This window comes from Malaclemys terrapin, chromosome 2, assembly GCF_027887155.1.
Source record: "Malaclemys terrapin pileata isolate rMalTer1 chromosome 2, rMalTer1.hap1, whole genome shotgun sequence".
Taxonomy (NCBI): Eukaryota; Metazoa; Chordata; order Testudines; family Emydidae; genus Malaclemys; species Malaclemys terrapin.
Genome location: NC_071506.1, coordinates 115585297 through 115599835, shown reverse-complemented (window position 1 = coordinate 115599835; position 14539 = coordinate 115585297). Strand labels below are relative to the sequence as shown.

The 14539-nt window shown below is 44.7% G+C and overlaps 1 protein-coding gene across 3 annotated transcripts in view; it reads left to right on the top strand.

The window, feature by feature from the left end:
• Positions 1-960: 960 nt before the first annotated feature.
• Positions 961-14539, top strand: part of DSP (desmoplakin) — a 49533-nt gene continuing 35954 nt past the window's right edge. For all 3 annotated transcript variants that reach the window (XM_054017278.1, XM_054017277.1, XM_054017276.1), the window contains exons 1-2: positions 961-1610; positions 11772-11874. In XM_054017278.1, coding sequence (XP_053873253.1) covers positions 1426-1610; positions 11772-11874 — 288 coding nt within the window. In that variant the 5' untranslated portion in view covers positions 961-1425. The remainder of the gene's footprint in view (positions 1611-11771; positions 11875-14539) is intronic.

The window sequence follows — 14539 nt, the reverse complement described above, 5'->3', positions numbered from 1 at the left end:
TTGGTTCTGCCATTTAGAACAGGCTGTACCACTGGCACTGGCTCTACTACCTTAGTAGAAGATCCAGGAAAATTGTCCTCAGGTAGGAACAATACTTGTGCAGTTTGGCCTTCCCTCTATGGCTGCCTATTTCTGCCCCGGCTGTCTTAGAAGGGGGTGTGACCATATCATATCTCAGCCTTACTTCCCCGGATTGCCCCGGGGAAGCTACCAGGCCTCAGTCGCTCCAAGCAGGTAGTTTGCAGCGACTATCTACAGTCGTGCCTAACCTGTGAGTGCAAGGGTGGGGGGAGAGACGCCCTGCACGCTGTGGTGCAGCTAGCTCAGTGTCCCTTAGGCTGAAGCCCCTGGGAGAGCAGGTCTCCGCTGTGTTTACACACGGTGGGCGTGAGCGCGTAGGTAATACACACCCGAGAACCGTGGGGGCGAGCAATGTGGAGCGCGGGGGCCTGGCAGCGGACAAGAGCTAGACACCATCCAAAGAAATGCAAAGAACCAGCCAGGGCCCCCAACTGTTAATAAAAACAGCCACACACTTGCAAAAGAAGGCAACTCGCTGGGGCGGGGTGTGCAAAGAGCCGGTCATTCGGACGCGCTGCTGGGAACTGGGCGCTTCGCTTCCCTGGGAGCCTTCCCCCGCGTGGAGACACTCCCGGGCGCTGCCTCGGCTCCTCGCCCTGCCTCCCGGTGGTTGGGCGGAGCTGGGGCCGCCGTAAAGGAAGAACCCAGCAGAGCTTGTGTGTGTGTATGTTGGCCATGGGCTTCGCACGCCGAGAGCAAGCGCCTGGGCTGGGCTCAGGTGGGGGGCGGGAGTCAGACACAGGAGGCGAGGAGGGAGCGGTGGCGGCTCCACGCCCAGGCTTGTTATTGTTTAAAAAAGCACCCAAAAGGTGTGGCTGCGCCTGTCCTCCGCCAGCGGGGAGGGACTGGATTTCGCCTCCTTCTCCACCACCACCACCACCACCACCACCTGCAGCAGCCCGGCTTTCCTGCCACTGCTGCCCCAACCTGCGCCCCGCGGAGACAGACGCCTGCGCCCCTACCACGCTCTTTCCCGCTCCGCTTAGTTTTGTACCTGGTGCCATTTCTTCTGCTCCCCTCGCTACCTCTCCGTCTTCTTCCCCTCCCGCTGAGGACAGCCGATCCGCTCCCCCCTTTACACACCTGTGCCTTTGCACCCCCTTCCATTCTGCACGTCTGTCCCCCTCCCCTGAACTCCCACCAGTCCCCCGCCTACCGTCCTGGGCAGACACTCCCGCTAGGGACGCTGGCACTTCCCCCCTTCTCCTCCCCACCTGTCGCTCCCCTTTCTCCGTCCTGGTACTTGCAGCCCCGACCGCTGGGAGCCGGCCTGGCCGTGAATGACTCCGCCCTGATCGCTTTGTCCTCCCCGGTGCTTTCGCCGAGCCCCTGCCCGCCGCCGAGATGAGCATGAACGGCGAGTCCCACCCGCGGCTCAACACCTTGGCCCGGATGGTCAGAGCCGAATCCGGCCCGGATATGCGCTACGAGATGAACTCCCATATGGTGGGCGGCAGCGGCCATGCTACCCACAAAATGTACACCATCCAGAAAAACTATGTACAGGACCTCAGCTCGGAGGGATACGGGTAGGTGCAGCCGAGCGGCGGGCGTGGGTCCCCCGACAGGATCGCGGGCAAAAAAAGAAAACATTGATCGGCTGAGCTGGGGGGGGGGGGGGGGGGTTGCGGCTCAGTCCGAGAAGAGATCAGGCTCTGCACAAGAGTGGAGAAGCTGCAAAAATATCTCCTCTTGTTCCCCTTTAGGTACTCTTGATGTACACAGGGGGAGGGGACGAGTTATTCCACCCAAACTCCTTTCTAACGCAAGTGAGCCTTGAAGTTTGTAACTTACTGCTACTGTTGCATGCTGGTTTTCTGCAGGCGATTCATTTCGCCTCAGTAGTTCCTTGTTTGTTTATTTGTTTGGTACATTTGGGCAGGGAGGAGGGAGAATAAACACTCCCTGCAGGAAGAGGGAGTTATTTATACATTACTTATTCCATGTGCCGAACAAGATTTGTATCCTGGACGTTTACCTGTTAAAATATGAAATCTTTACCTTGCCAGTGCTCTTTGATCTCTTTTCCTGTGAAATACAAGAACATTTATAGTTATCATCATCTCTGGCTCTGTAGGCTTTCTTTTTACTCTTCCCTGGAATGGAGATCTGGGCCTCTTCAGAAGCTGTTAGATAAAGCTCTTTGCAACTCATTCACGCCCATGGGATTTTGCTGTCTGTGAGCGAAGCAAAGCTAACCATAACACAAAGAAGGTTCAGCAGCCTTTAGTCATCTCAAAATGGAATAAAAATAAAAGGAACCATTGAAAGACTGTGCAAACCCGATAATAGGGGGGTGATTTTCTTGGGGGTTGCTGTTCAGTACCCTGGGAAGAGATCAAGTTGCCTTATTGTCTTTGCTGCTGTTTGGATGCATTGTTGTTGTTTTTTAAATCTAAGTTTACCAAATGCTGTTTATTCTGTTTCTGCAACAAAGCCCGGCTTGAAATTGTGGGGTTCTAACTCTGAGTTTGTATCCAGAGCAGGGACATGGCAGGGTTGACAGCTTGTGTAGAAGTTTCTAAATTTCAACAGTGTGAAGATTCTTGTAATGGCGTCGCTGTTGCTTATTAACGGGAGACATCCGTCACTGTTGCTCTTAGCATTCTGTCAGGTGTTTTAAAGAGTTAGGAAAAGCAAATACAAGTGGATTGTCTAGGTAGACAAAAAGAGAACTAGTTTGGAGTTCACCTGTACTTTTCAAAACCCAGGTCCACTTTTTGTGTGTCTGCAGCTTGTAATACAGTACACTTCCGAAAACTGTTTGCATGTTGTGTAATTCAGAATATTTTATCTCCTTTCCCCCACCTGTCAAATTCTTTGAAGAAAATCCTTTAAAAATAGATCACTCTTAGTTGGCCCTAGGGTTGGTGGAGGTAGTCTAATAACAGAATATTTTCATAAACATTTCTGGTTTATTGTAACTGCTGTGAACCAGGTTTGAAGTCAACTCAGAGATTAGTACTATTTACAGTTTATTTTATCAGATCTTGCTACCTTTCTAAGTAAGCTAATTTTTTGTGAGTCCTTTGAGGGCAAGCAAAGAATAATTTTAATTATTACTTGGATCACTTTTCTACTTCATATGGGGGCTCTCTCTGGAGGACTTAGGTACTAGTTAGAGCCACTACAATATGGCATAGTTAAAGCAGGAAAATCCCCCTAGTGTAGATGCAATTATACCAGTATAAAAGTGCATATACCTGTATAGTCTGTTCTGGTTTGTTGAAGTGAAATAAACTATGCTGATGCAAAGCACCTTATACTGATATAGCTGCATGCATGTTAAGGCTTTTACTGTCATAACTATGAAAGTGAAAAATTCCAGCTCTTACTGACATCATGTCAGTAAAACTTTTTACATGTAGACCAGACCATAAATTATGAAACCGCTTTTTATTCTTGCATTTGTTTCTAATCTCTGCCAGCCATTACAATCTAAGGCCATGACACAGTAATTAATTCCATCAGATTAGACCCCTGTACACTCAAGAAGGATTTCTTTAAATAGCTCAGATTGTGAGACTTGGTCCTAGTTGTCTTACTGAAGACTTTGAGTAACTATGGGGTAAAACTTGGCCCTACCAAATACTAGTAGTCTGATCAAGGTGTATATAGAAAAGAACTTTAATCATTTTGGTCAGTGATTCACATGGCTGAAAAGTAGCATATATATTTTACTTCAATCATACATTGATATTGCCTGCTTGAAAGATAAACCACATAAATCAAATCCTGCTCTCAATTACACTTTGGTAAATCTGGAGTACCTCTATTAAAGTTATCATTGATTTAATCATGTTATTGACTTCAGCTGGGTTGCCTTGGCTATACAATGGTGTTACCCTGATTTAGAGTAGAATTTGACCCTGTGATTTTTGTTGATGGCACATTGTCTCATTTCTTCCGAGGAATATGCTAAAGGAACTAGACACATATAAACAAACTGTACTGAATCAAATACCTCCATAAAAGACATTTGGAAGTAAGGCTGCCCAAGCCACCACTTGCAACTCTGCTTGGGTACATATGATCCTTTATTAGTGGGCCACACAACAGTAAACATTACATGTTGTTTAGTTATTGTGAATTATGTGCCCAATCTTCTGGTTCTTAGTATAGTTTATGTCTGATAAGGTGCCCTTACGTCATAATTAAAGATAATTGTTATTACAAACCAATATATTATTATTACACATATTGTAATAATATAAATTGTAATACCTCTTCATGTTTGAACTCTAAATTGCTGGAATAATACGATGTTCTACCAGTGGTATGTAGCATCATTCCGTTGTGGAATCCTTTGATGGAGATCTCCTATCCTTTAACTTTGAGATACATAGGCTGTGTTGCATTCTTAAGGCTTTATTCTGCCATCACGAGCTCACCCAAAAATCCAATTAATAACATTTAATATAAGTTATACATGTAAATTAATGGAAGAATACACTCCTCCTTTATTCTATTCCATCCTTCATGGGTTTTATCCCAGTGTAACTACATTGGCTTCATTGGAGTTATTCCTAAATTTCTCCTGATTTGAACCAGAATAAGTGAGAGGAGATATGAGGTCCCTTAAATTTATTTTTGTTTAACACTTACTTTAATTTAGCTTTTCTTTATTTTTTAATAGTGGTATAAAAAGCGTAGGCATAATTTATTTCAATTTGGACTTGATTGAGAGTGCTATTGTTAATGGTCTAGCATCAACATCCTTTCATTTCTTCTTGACAGCATATCCTTTGTTTTAATCTTTTTATTGACAAGGCCCAATCTTGCCAGGAGTTCAGACTAAAAATCCTCTTGACTCCATTGGGAGATCTCCCCATGGAACCCTAGTCCCATAGTTTTGGTCCCATTTTCATGAGATTTTGTGTTTAAACTTCATGAAAATGCAGGGGTGCTGGAACAATTTTTATAGTGGGGGTGCTGAGAGCCATTGAACCAAACTGTAAACCCTGTATGTAATGGAAACCACTTCAAGCCAGGGGGTGTGGTAGCATCCCTACTTCCAGCGCCTATGTCTGAATGGGAAAATAATATTCTAAACAAAGAGCTGAAATGCATTTGTCCAAAATGTTTGAAACGTTTCTCTTCAAAACATTGAACATCTTTACCCCAGTCTGAGGAATAGTTCTTTGCAAAGGCTGATGTTTCTAAAATCAGTTAGGTGTTTAGCTGGGATGTGTCCAAAAGATAAGGACATTTTTATTACTGTATAACTAGAAAATAATTAGCGCCTGATCCTGCAGCTGTGCTGTTTGCGGAGCTCCCATTGACATCGAAAATTCTGCCTGTAGCAGGTCTGCAGAATCGGGGCCATAATCTATTTAATCAATCTTATAAATGGCATTCAGGCTGGCAATTCATATGCCAGATTTCAGTGGAGATGTTAAAACCTCCAAAACTGGAATATTTTTAAAATGCAAAAGCTACTGTACCTTAATTTTAAAATCAATAGGGTTAAATTTGGGGCCCGATCCTGCTGCTTTGAGGCCTACACACCTCCCCCTCTTATTCGCATTGAGTAACATCTTACTCACAGAGCAGTGCTAGGCGCTCCCTACCCTTAGGGCTGAGTATGCTGTCTCTGCGATATTCCCAGCTTCTGCTGGCCTGGGAACTTGGGATGAGCTTGAGTCCTGAAAGTAGATACTGTTTGACAGTGAATCTTGCCAGTTCATCAGGCAATTGACTATCTAACCCTTTGCTATCTAGGGATAAAATCCAATATACCATGAAGGGGAAAAAAGTGTCAAATTCTGCAATTTCACATGTCATTTCTAAGATCAGAAAAAAGTTCAGTGTATAGTTAATTATCAAGCACATAATACTTGGCTGCAAATCCAAATTCACTTAAATACATGCGCTATTTTGAAATGTACTGTAGCTCACACACCCAGCAAATTACAAGGGAGTGAGAAATCCACATACCAGCCCTGAAGTAGCTTGTAGGGTCTGGCAGAATAACAAACAGTAAATTCAGAAGAAAAGACTGGAGTTTCCTTTCTTCCTGCCTATGGAGCATTGCTGTGGTTTACAGGGTATTGGCCAATGTAAATCCTCTTCACTGATAAGATTGCTACCCCTTCACAGTCTCAAGTTGTGAGTGAGGAGGGCCCCTGCTGTGACCAATCAGAAGATAGAAAGCAAAGAATACAATCAGCTAACAAAGCTATTCCTGTCTGTAGGTCAGCAAAAGAAGAAAATCCACAGCAAGAAATGGGGTGGACCCTTGGGAGTTGTTTGGGAAATAAGGAAGAAAAACAGGTTGTCACTTTCATAACTCGCTCTTTACAGGAGAGTGGGTGAGACCACTTCCTTACAAGCTGTCTTCCTAGAAAAAAAGTCTCTTTCAATTGATGTATGTAGTGTAGTTGTAGCCTTGTCGGTCTCTTTCAAATGAGGCTTCTGCTAGAAGAAGTATATTTCCTGGATCTGCACACTAAGCTAGAGCCTTTGGGCCCAATTCCATACTCCTTGAGATTTAAGAATGGGAAAGACAAAGTTATGTGGGTAAATGTTAGTGAAGCATATTATACTCAGCAGATAGATAGTGTGTTTAAAAAGATGATGTTGTTCCTAAGGCTTAATCCTGTATGTTTTAATGGTGAAGAAACTCCCTGGCTCCATTGAAGTCAGTGGGAATTTTTCCACTGACTTCACTCGAACCAGGATTTCACCCAAGTCTTTCTCTATTACAGGATTAAAGGCTTGATCCAGCAAGGTACAGAGCCTCCTGAGCTGTGCTCCCTCAACTTCTGTTGAGTGGAGGATGCTTACCATCTCTCAGAAGGTGTTCAGCACCTCACAAGATGAGTCCGTTTGGTGAGGCTTCAATATGCAAAATTAGCACTTGTAACAAAAGTGATATATCGAAAACTCAGTTATAACATTCCTGATTTTTCATGCATTCACCTTGGGAAACCTTGTTTTATGGTATTTTAATTTTTGGTTACATCTATTTAAATATTGTGACTAGATATGTACCTACTTTTTTTACACACTCCTCTTCAAAATATGTCTCATTTGTATTTTCCTGTGAGCATATAAAATTTATAACATGAAGGTCACAGCTTTTGTTAGTATTTGATTGGAGTACTTTTGTGTCCAAGTTCAGGAACACCTGTGACTAGTAGGCAGCAAATATAAAGTTGTTTAGCAGTTGGTTAAACAATGATGCATACAGCGCTTGCTCTTGGAATTTAGAATCCAGTTCAGGTTTTTATTAACCACTGCTGAGTGAACATATCAAGTAATGCCTTGATGAATCTGTTGCTTGTTCAGACAAGTCTGAGGGAGTGAAAAAAACCATGATTTTTTCCCTCAAGTGTTGGCTTGTTACATATGGCAATTGCTTGGGTCTTTGAACCTGAGCATAAAGATAATTTTAAAAACTTGTTTTAATTGTGAAAACAGGAAAAATTGTTTCTCTAGAGCGGGGGGGGGGCGGGGGGGGGCAACCATTTAACTCCTTTAGGTGTTGTTGGCCCTTTGATGTGTATCCTCTTATACACACACAGGCCAGAGATTTGGCCTTTTTGCATCCCTTCTGTGTTGCTCTCCAGGCATAAAGGGGCTGTAAAGCTGACCTAAGGATTCTTGAAAGTATCCACTAGTTCTGCAGAGGGCACCTGGCTGTTCATGAGCCCCACCCCACCTCTCTGCACTGCCTGCAGCGGGAGTGCTGCTACTCTCCAGTCAATGTCCAGTTGGCGGAAGTTAGATCAGCCCTAAGGCTGTGCCAGCTTACACTGGGACCATACTGGTCTTCAGGAGTCCTGGGCCTCTGGGACTGCAAAAGTGCTATGTAGCCCCCTGCCCCCTCCCCCTCCCCCTGCTCACCTCTTAGGTTCTGTACTGAGAACAGCTCAGCTGGACTTGAGGATCAGGACTTAAGTGTTAACAAAAGAGAAATCACTTCTTTTCAAAATATATAATGTAAGAAATCTTTAGACTATTCAAATGTTTCTAATAACACTAGCAGTGAGCAACACTGGGTGATAGAGAACAGGCGCAGACCTGCAAGTGAGTTCTTGCTTACCGCAGCTCTGTTGCTGACTCGTTGTGTGGCCTTGGGAAAGTGTCTCTGTCTCATTTTAAAAGTAATGTTTTCTTGTTTTCCTCCTCTTGGAGTTGAGGATTATTGCTAATTAACAGTCATATATAGGCTTAGGTGTGGGACGTCCTGTACGTGCACACATGAAAACATGGTTTAAAATCTAAGAATAATTAGTTAGGGCCAGATTGAGACCCACCCTTCTGTAGGGTTGGGAGCTGCTCATGAAATCTGTTCCTGCACAAAGACTGATCACAACAGCAATCCCTGGGGAGCCACATCCTTGCTCCCTCATGGAGAGCCACAGACTAATGTAGCAGGGGAGTAGCCTCCATCCTAAGGAATGGAGCAAAGTGCATGCCTTCAGTGCACAAGGAGCAGAACTTGGAGAGATTCTGCCTCATTTCTCTTCTGGTGCTCCTCCTGGAGTGGTACATGCTGGAGCTTTTGCAAAATACACAACCCTACCCTACGTTTTAAAAGCTGCATCCCTGCCCCAAAATCAAATTGTTTTGATATATACACATACTTTTATATAAAACCACAAAATGCTTCTTTGCTGCTTTAGGATATTTTAATATCATACTTTTGAAAGTCATGAATTAGCATCAGAATAAATATTCTTGTGTAAGTCTTTGAGATGTAATAAAAAATATGGATTTATAAATCATTCCAGACCTAAGGCGTGATTCACCATTGACGGACTCTGTTTTTATGCCAGTGTAATTCCATAGGTTTCCATTCACTTAAACAATGTAAAACTAGAATAATGTAACGGTGAATCAGGTCCCAAATGCATATTTAGTAAAAGTCAGTGCACTCTTGTTTTGGAAGTCCAGACAAAAGACCTGATCTCTGATTTTCCCCTCTATCTAAATAGACAGGTTGTCTGATTTTGACAGTGTGAATCACTGGTTCTTCTCGACTAAGTGAAAGAATGACTCCATATGTGATAGGGACCGTCTTCTTACTGTATGTGTGTACAATGCCTTGCGCAACGGGACCTTGATCCCTAACTGGGGACGCTGTGTGCTATCTCAGTACAAATAATAATAACAATCCTTCAGTTTCATATCCGGAAGTCTGTTTCATCTCAAACAATCTCAGAAGATGTGTGCATCAGCATGATGCTTCTGTAACAGCTCATTTGGTTTGAATCACATCAGGGTTAACTAGATCCTACAGCCTTGTGAAGAACATAAATGGAGTTGTGTGCAGGGTGTATTGGCCATTTGGATGAGACTTTAAAAATCAAGGTTCTTTCTTCCATGCATGCATATTAAAGATGCCATATCACATTTTAGAAGAGTAGGATTTTGCCCTGATTTCTCTGGCCCAAGCTTCTCTTCCCAGCTGTTCATCCACTTGGCTGTTGCCTCCATCACAAGATTGGCTGTATGATTGCTAGGCAGCATGGATGGGATTTTTAGAAGAATGCAGACTTGTCCTAACTGTTCCTATTGCAGTCAAGAGGAGTTTTACCATTGACTTCAATAGGAATAAACTCCTCTTGACTTCAATAGGAACAGAGAGTTAGGTCATGGTTTTTGAAAATGCTACCCTGTATTGCTTATAAAGTACCCTACAGTTCGAGAGAGTGAAAAATATTATAGTGTATTAATGTAAGAGATTGCAACATGTTGATGAAAAATCATAGTGATATTTAATCCTTGATATAATAAGAGGTGGTATATATTTCAACAACTGGTTAGATTTGTTTGCTGCCACTGTTGTAGAGTTTGTGTCAATCAAAGTGTGCTTAGGCATTATATTAGCTAATATTTCATTTAAGAACTTTTTAGAAAGTTCACTTCCATATTCTTTTAGTTTTAAAATAGGAGGGACATTTTTGAATGTGAATGTATGTTTGTGCAGATACATCCTTTTCAAAGGCCAGCTCCTTGTCTAGTGTAAATCGGCATAGCTCCATTGACTTCCTGGAGCTACCCTGTCTTACCAGCTGGGGCTTTGGCACCAAATAGCTACACCTGCCTGGCAGTTCTACGCAGAACCATTTATTGCACTTCACCAAAGCAAAGTTTTTTTTCTGGAATTAGCCTGTTTAAATTTTTAAAGTGAAACTGATGCTGAAGTACAGAATCTTGTGGTTACACCTTTACTTTCAGATACAGGGATCTTTTCTCTAGTCAGTGCATGCCAGTTAATGCACACATACGTGTAGGCTTCCTGGATTTATACTTGTTCTTCAGTCTTTTAAATTGTTGTAGTAGGTTAGTTTATTTGGAAAGGATTTTCTTTGTCAGCTATGGAGATTCTTAGACTGACATAATGGACCTTTTGGAATTTTCATACATTCTTTGGGTACGTCTATACTTACCCGCTGGTCCAGCGGTAAGCAATTGATCTTCTGGGACAAGATGCGATAAATCGATCCCGGATCGATCCTGGAAGTGCTCGCTGTCGACGCCGGTACTCCTGCTCTGTGAGAGGAGTACGCAGAGTCGATGGGGGAGCCTGCCTGCCGCGTCTGGACCTGCGGTAAGTACCTTTAAGTTCGAAATAAGATACTTCGACTTCAGCTACGTTATTCAGGTAGCTGAAGTTGCGTATCTTAGTTTGAACTGGGGGTTAGTGTAGACCAGCCCTTTGTGCCTTACCTCAGTTGATATGAATCAGCAGAGCTCCACTGAAGTCAGTGAAGCTATGTTCATTTGACCCAGCTGAAGATCTGTCCCCTTACATAAAACTCCTGTGAATATAAGGCATTTTACTTTCAGAGAGGGTACCTAAAAGATTAATAGGCAAAAATAGTGTTCTCATACGCTAGTAAAAAAAATGATTTGAAAAATATAGGCCGCTTAACAAGAATGCTCCCTTTTTATGTTTTGAATTTTATGAGTGCAAATAATTGCAGGTGCAATTGTTGTAATGTAGATTTTAGGTGCAGACGGATACTTGTAGATCCAAAGACATCAGCTGAGCCCACAAAGAATTATGGATGTAGAAAAGGAGCTTGGGTTAAAATCGAGTCCATGTGGTTTGGCTTTTCTTCAGTCTGGTTTCCAAATACCCAGGAGTGCATATGGCCTAGATCCTGTGCTGCTGCCGAGGAGTGCATGCTGCAGCTTGGAAAGTTAGCTTTATGTCACCTTTGTGCTTCTTCAGTCTTGGGTTGTTTGTACTCCAGTTCTGGTCCCTTGGAATAGCCTAAAGCAGCTTAAGCACTGGTCTGAATTGTGCTACTATTTGGTATATACTGAAGAATGTAAGGAATTTGTTACTCTTGTATGATGGATATGTTCCCCTGCTATGGTCACAGATCTGTGCTAGAATAAGAACTTTCTCCTTTACCAGGTGCCAGCTTCTCCCTTCTGCTTGATCCTACCGTGAAGTCATCATCAAGCCTATGCTTCTAGAATTACAGCCTGTTCCCACAGAGAGTGTTATGATGCAGAGTCAGCATTCTAACTTCACTACAGGATAAAATAGGAGGGGAGATGCAGCATATTGATCTCTGAGAAGCCTGACTAAATTTATTATTTCATATCACTTTCCTTAATTGGAATATGGGGAATATGAATTTCTTACTTCCTTTGAAAATGTATTTAAATGAAAGCCTAATTCATGCTGCAAATTTCATTCTACTATTCCTGTTTTTCCCTCTCAGTCAAAATGGTACCGGTACCATGTCGAGACGTCAGAACACCATTCAGGATCTCTTGCAGAATTGTGCGGATTGCCTGATGCGTGCTGAACTTATAGTGCAGCCTGTGAGTCCCCTTTATTTTGTTTATCCTAAATGAATATTAACGCTGTAGGTAATGGTACTTCAGAACTTTCACACAATTAACTTTGGTTCAAAGTTGAAATTCCACTTTTCCTCTTCTCACTGATCCTTTCAGATGTTCTGCAAAGGAAAGCTTGCCTTTCCTCTATTGGCCTGAAATACTATGTGTCCTTTTCAGATCTCGCTCTTGAAACATGTGCCTTTCGCTTCCGATTGACTTTTCAGTAGAGCTGGCTGGAAAAAAATTAATTCCAAGATTTTCTGATTAAGACAAAGGAACACGCTTTCTGTGAAAATTGTCATGGAACATTAATCACACCAGCTCTAATTTTCAATGTTAGACTGACACCACTGTCAGTGCAAACCATCCCCGTAAATGGTGTGTCCACTTATATGCTTCCCCAAACTTGGCTGTATTTGTTCAGCAAAGTGTTCTGAGCTGCAGTTGCCCTGAAATTGAACCAGCCCTGCACAAAACTGCTGTATCCTGGCTGGTAAGGAAGGGTATGAAACTAGGCTGAGATCCCCTTAGCTGTCTCTTCTTAAATGTATCCATTCCAGTTCTGCTCTCAGCTCCCCCAGTGTAAATGCAGAGTTGGTCAATGGTGTACAGTGGAGTTATTCTGGATTTACACTGGAGTAACTGGGTTCGATCCTGCCAGGTGTTGAGCACCCTGAACTCGGATTGAAATCAAAGGGAATTCAGGATGCTGAGCACATGATGAGGTTGAGGTCACTGAGATCTGAATTAAGCCCACAATCTCTGCAGAGGATGTAATTAAAATGACATTTTAGGGCCCCCTGTGGGCTCCAATCTCTTCCAGGAATGAACTCTCTGGTTCAGAGTTTTGTTTCCTTTTCTGAGTTATTTGCATGTGTGTATCCATGCTTTTGGAAATGTCCGTGCCAAAGCAAATACTGTCTCTTTCACCTAATATTATTTCAGTGGAGTTCAAACAAAGAAGTGCTTCGTTCTGGCTCTGGGCCACTTGTTGCACTGTTTAATTTTAATTCTTTTGGGGCCAAAGAGTGTCAAGTCCATAAGAATTTTGCCTGCCTAAAGGTGGGGGGGGGGGAAAAATGCATGTTCGATTGTGACTGGTCCCATGTAGGTGCACAAGTAGGGAGACAGGTCAGGGATCCTTTACCCCTTGTGCAGCAGCTGTGCGCATTCTGGTTCATGACTCTGAGGTAGCAATTATTGCCAGCCTCCACAAGTTGGTAGGGAGGGATGTGAGAGGGGCTGGCCATGGCCTGTCCCTGCTCTATCCCAAGTTAATAGCACTGGCCCCATGCAGGGTGAGTGCATTCTGTGATTCTCAGAAGGTATTTCACTTGAATCAGGACAATGCCTAGCAATTCCCATTGAGGGCTCTGATATGACTGGCAGCTCCTTTTATCTCGATCCGAGAGGTCTTCTGCGAGACCTCTCCGGGCTGCCGGTCTTCTACCAGGACCTCCTCCGGACCTGGAAACTGTTCTCAGTGACCAGGTCCGTGGCGGCCACCGGGGGGGGCAGATCTCCTCGTGGAGCCCCTGCTACACAACCCCCAGCTCCGTGTGCAGGTGGCGGAGTCCCCCGCGGTGCGCCAGAGGTTGGTCCTGGCAGAAGTCACCAGAGTCGGAGACCTCCTGGACTACGACCGGGAAGACTGGCTGAATCCCCTGACGCTCGTTCGGCGCATGGGGCTCTCCAGGCCTTGTACTCCCCGACGCGTACTTCAGGAGGTGAGGGCCGCTTTGCCGCCCGCTGCTCGGGTCTACCTCGACCGGGTCCTGCACGAGGCCACGCCCCACCCACCCTCCACCCCTGGCCCTCCGGACCTTTTTATTGGGCCCCTGCCCCGTGGACCCAATCGGCCCCCTCGCCCCGTCTCTGTGAGCCGGCTGCACGACTTGCAGCCGGTTCGTTTCCTGACCGCGCCAAGGAAACATCTATACACGCTCATGCTCCACACCCTTCACTTCCTCACCCTCGTGTCCCGCCCTGATACAAAATGGCAGGACCTCCTACCACCTGTTGAGGGTGAGAAGTCCCGGTGGGCCAGCCTATATTCCACCCTGGTCCCGAGGCCTGCCGGGGATATCAGCTGGCGGCTCCTTCATGGGGCCGTGAGCACGGGCATGTACATGGCGCGGTTTACCCCTGTCCCAGACACCTGTCCTTTCTGCGGTGTGAGGGAGACCCTGGCTCACGTTTACTTGGAGTGCGCCAGGTTGCAGCCTCTACACCGGCTCCTCACCAATATTATGTTGCGTTTTTGGTTGCACTTTTCCCCTCATCTTCTCATTTACGCACTCCCTATCCGTGACCCCACTAAGTCATGGGACCTCCTGGTCAACTTCCTCTTGGCCCTGGCTAAACAGGCCATTTACAAAACCAGGGAGAGGAGGTTGGCCGATGGAGGCTCCTATGACTGTGGGGCCTGTTTCCGGTCCTCTGTCCGTTCCCGTATCTGGGTAGAGTTCCTCTGGGCGGCGTCCACTGGCTCCCTTGACACCTTTGCGGAGCAGTGGGCACTGTCCGGGGTTCTCTGCTCGGTGTCCCTGTCAGGTTCCCTTCTTTTGACCCTTTGACCACACTCCTGTCCCTATTTTTACATTAGGAAAAAAAAAATTCCCATTGGGGCACAGCACTTACTTGTTAC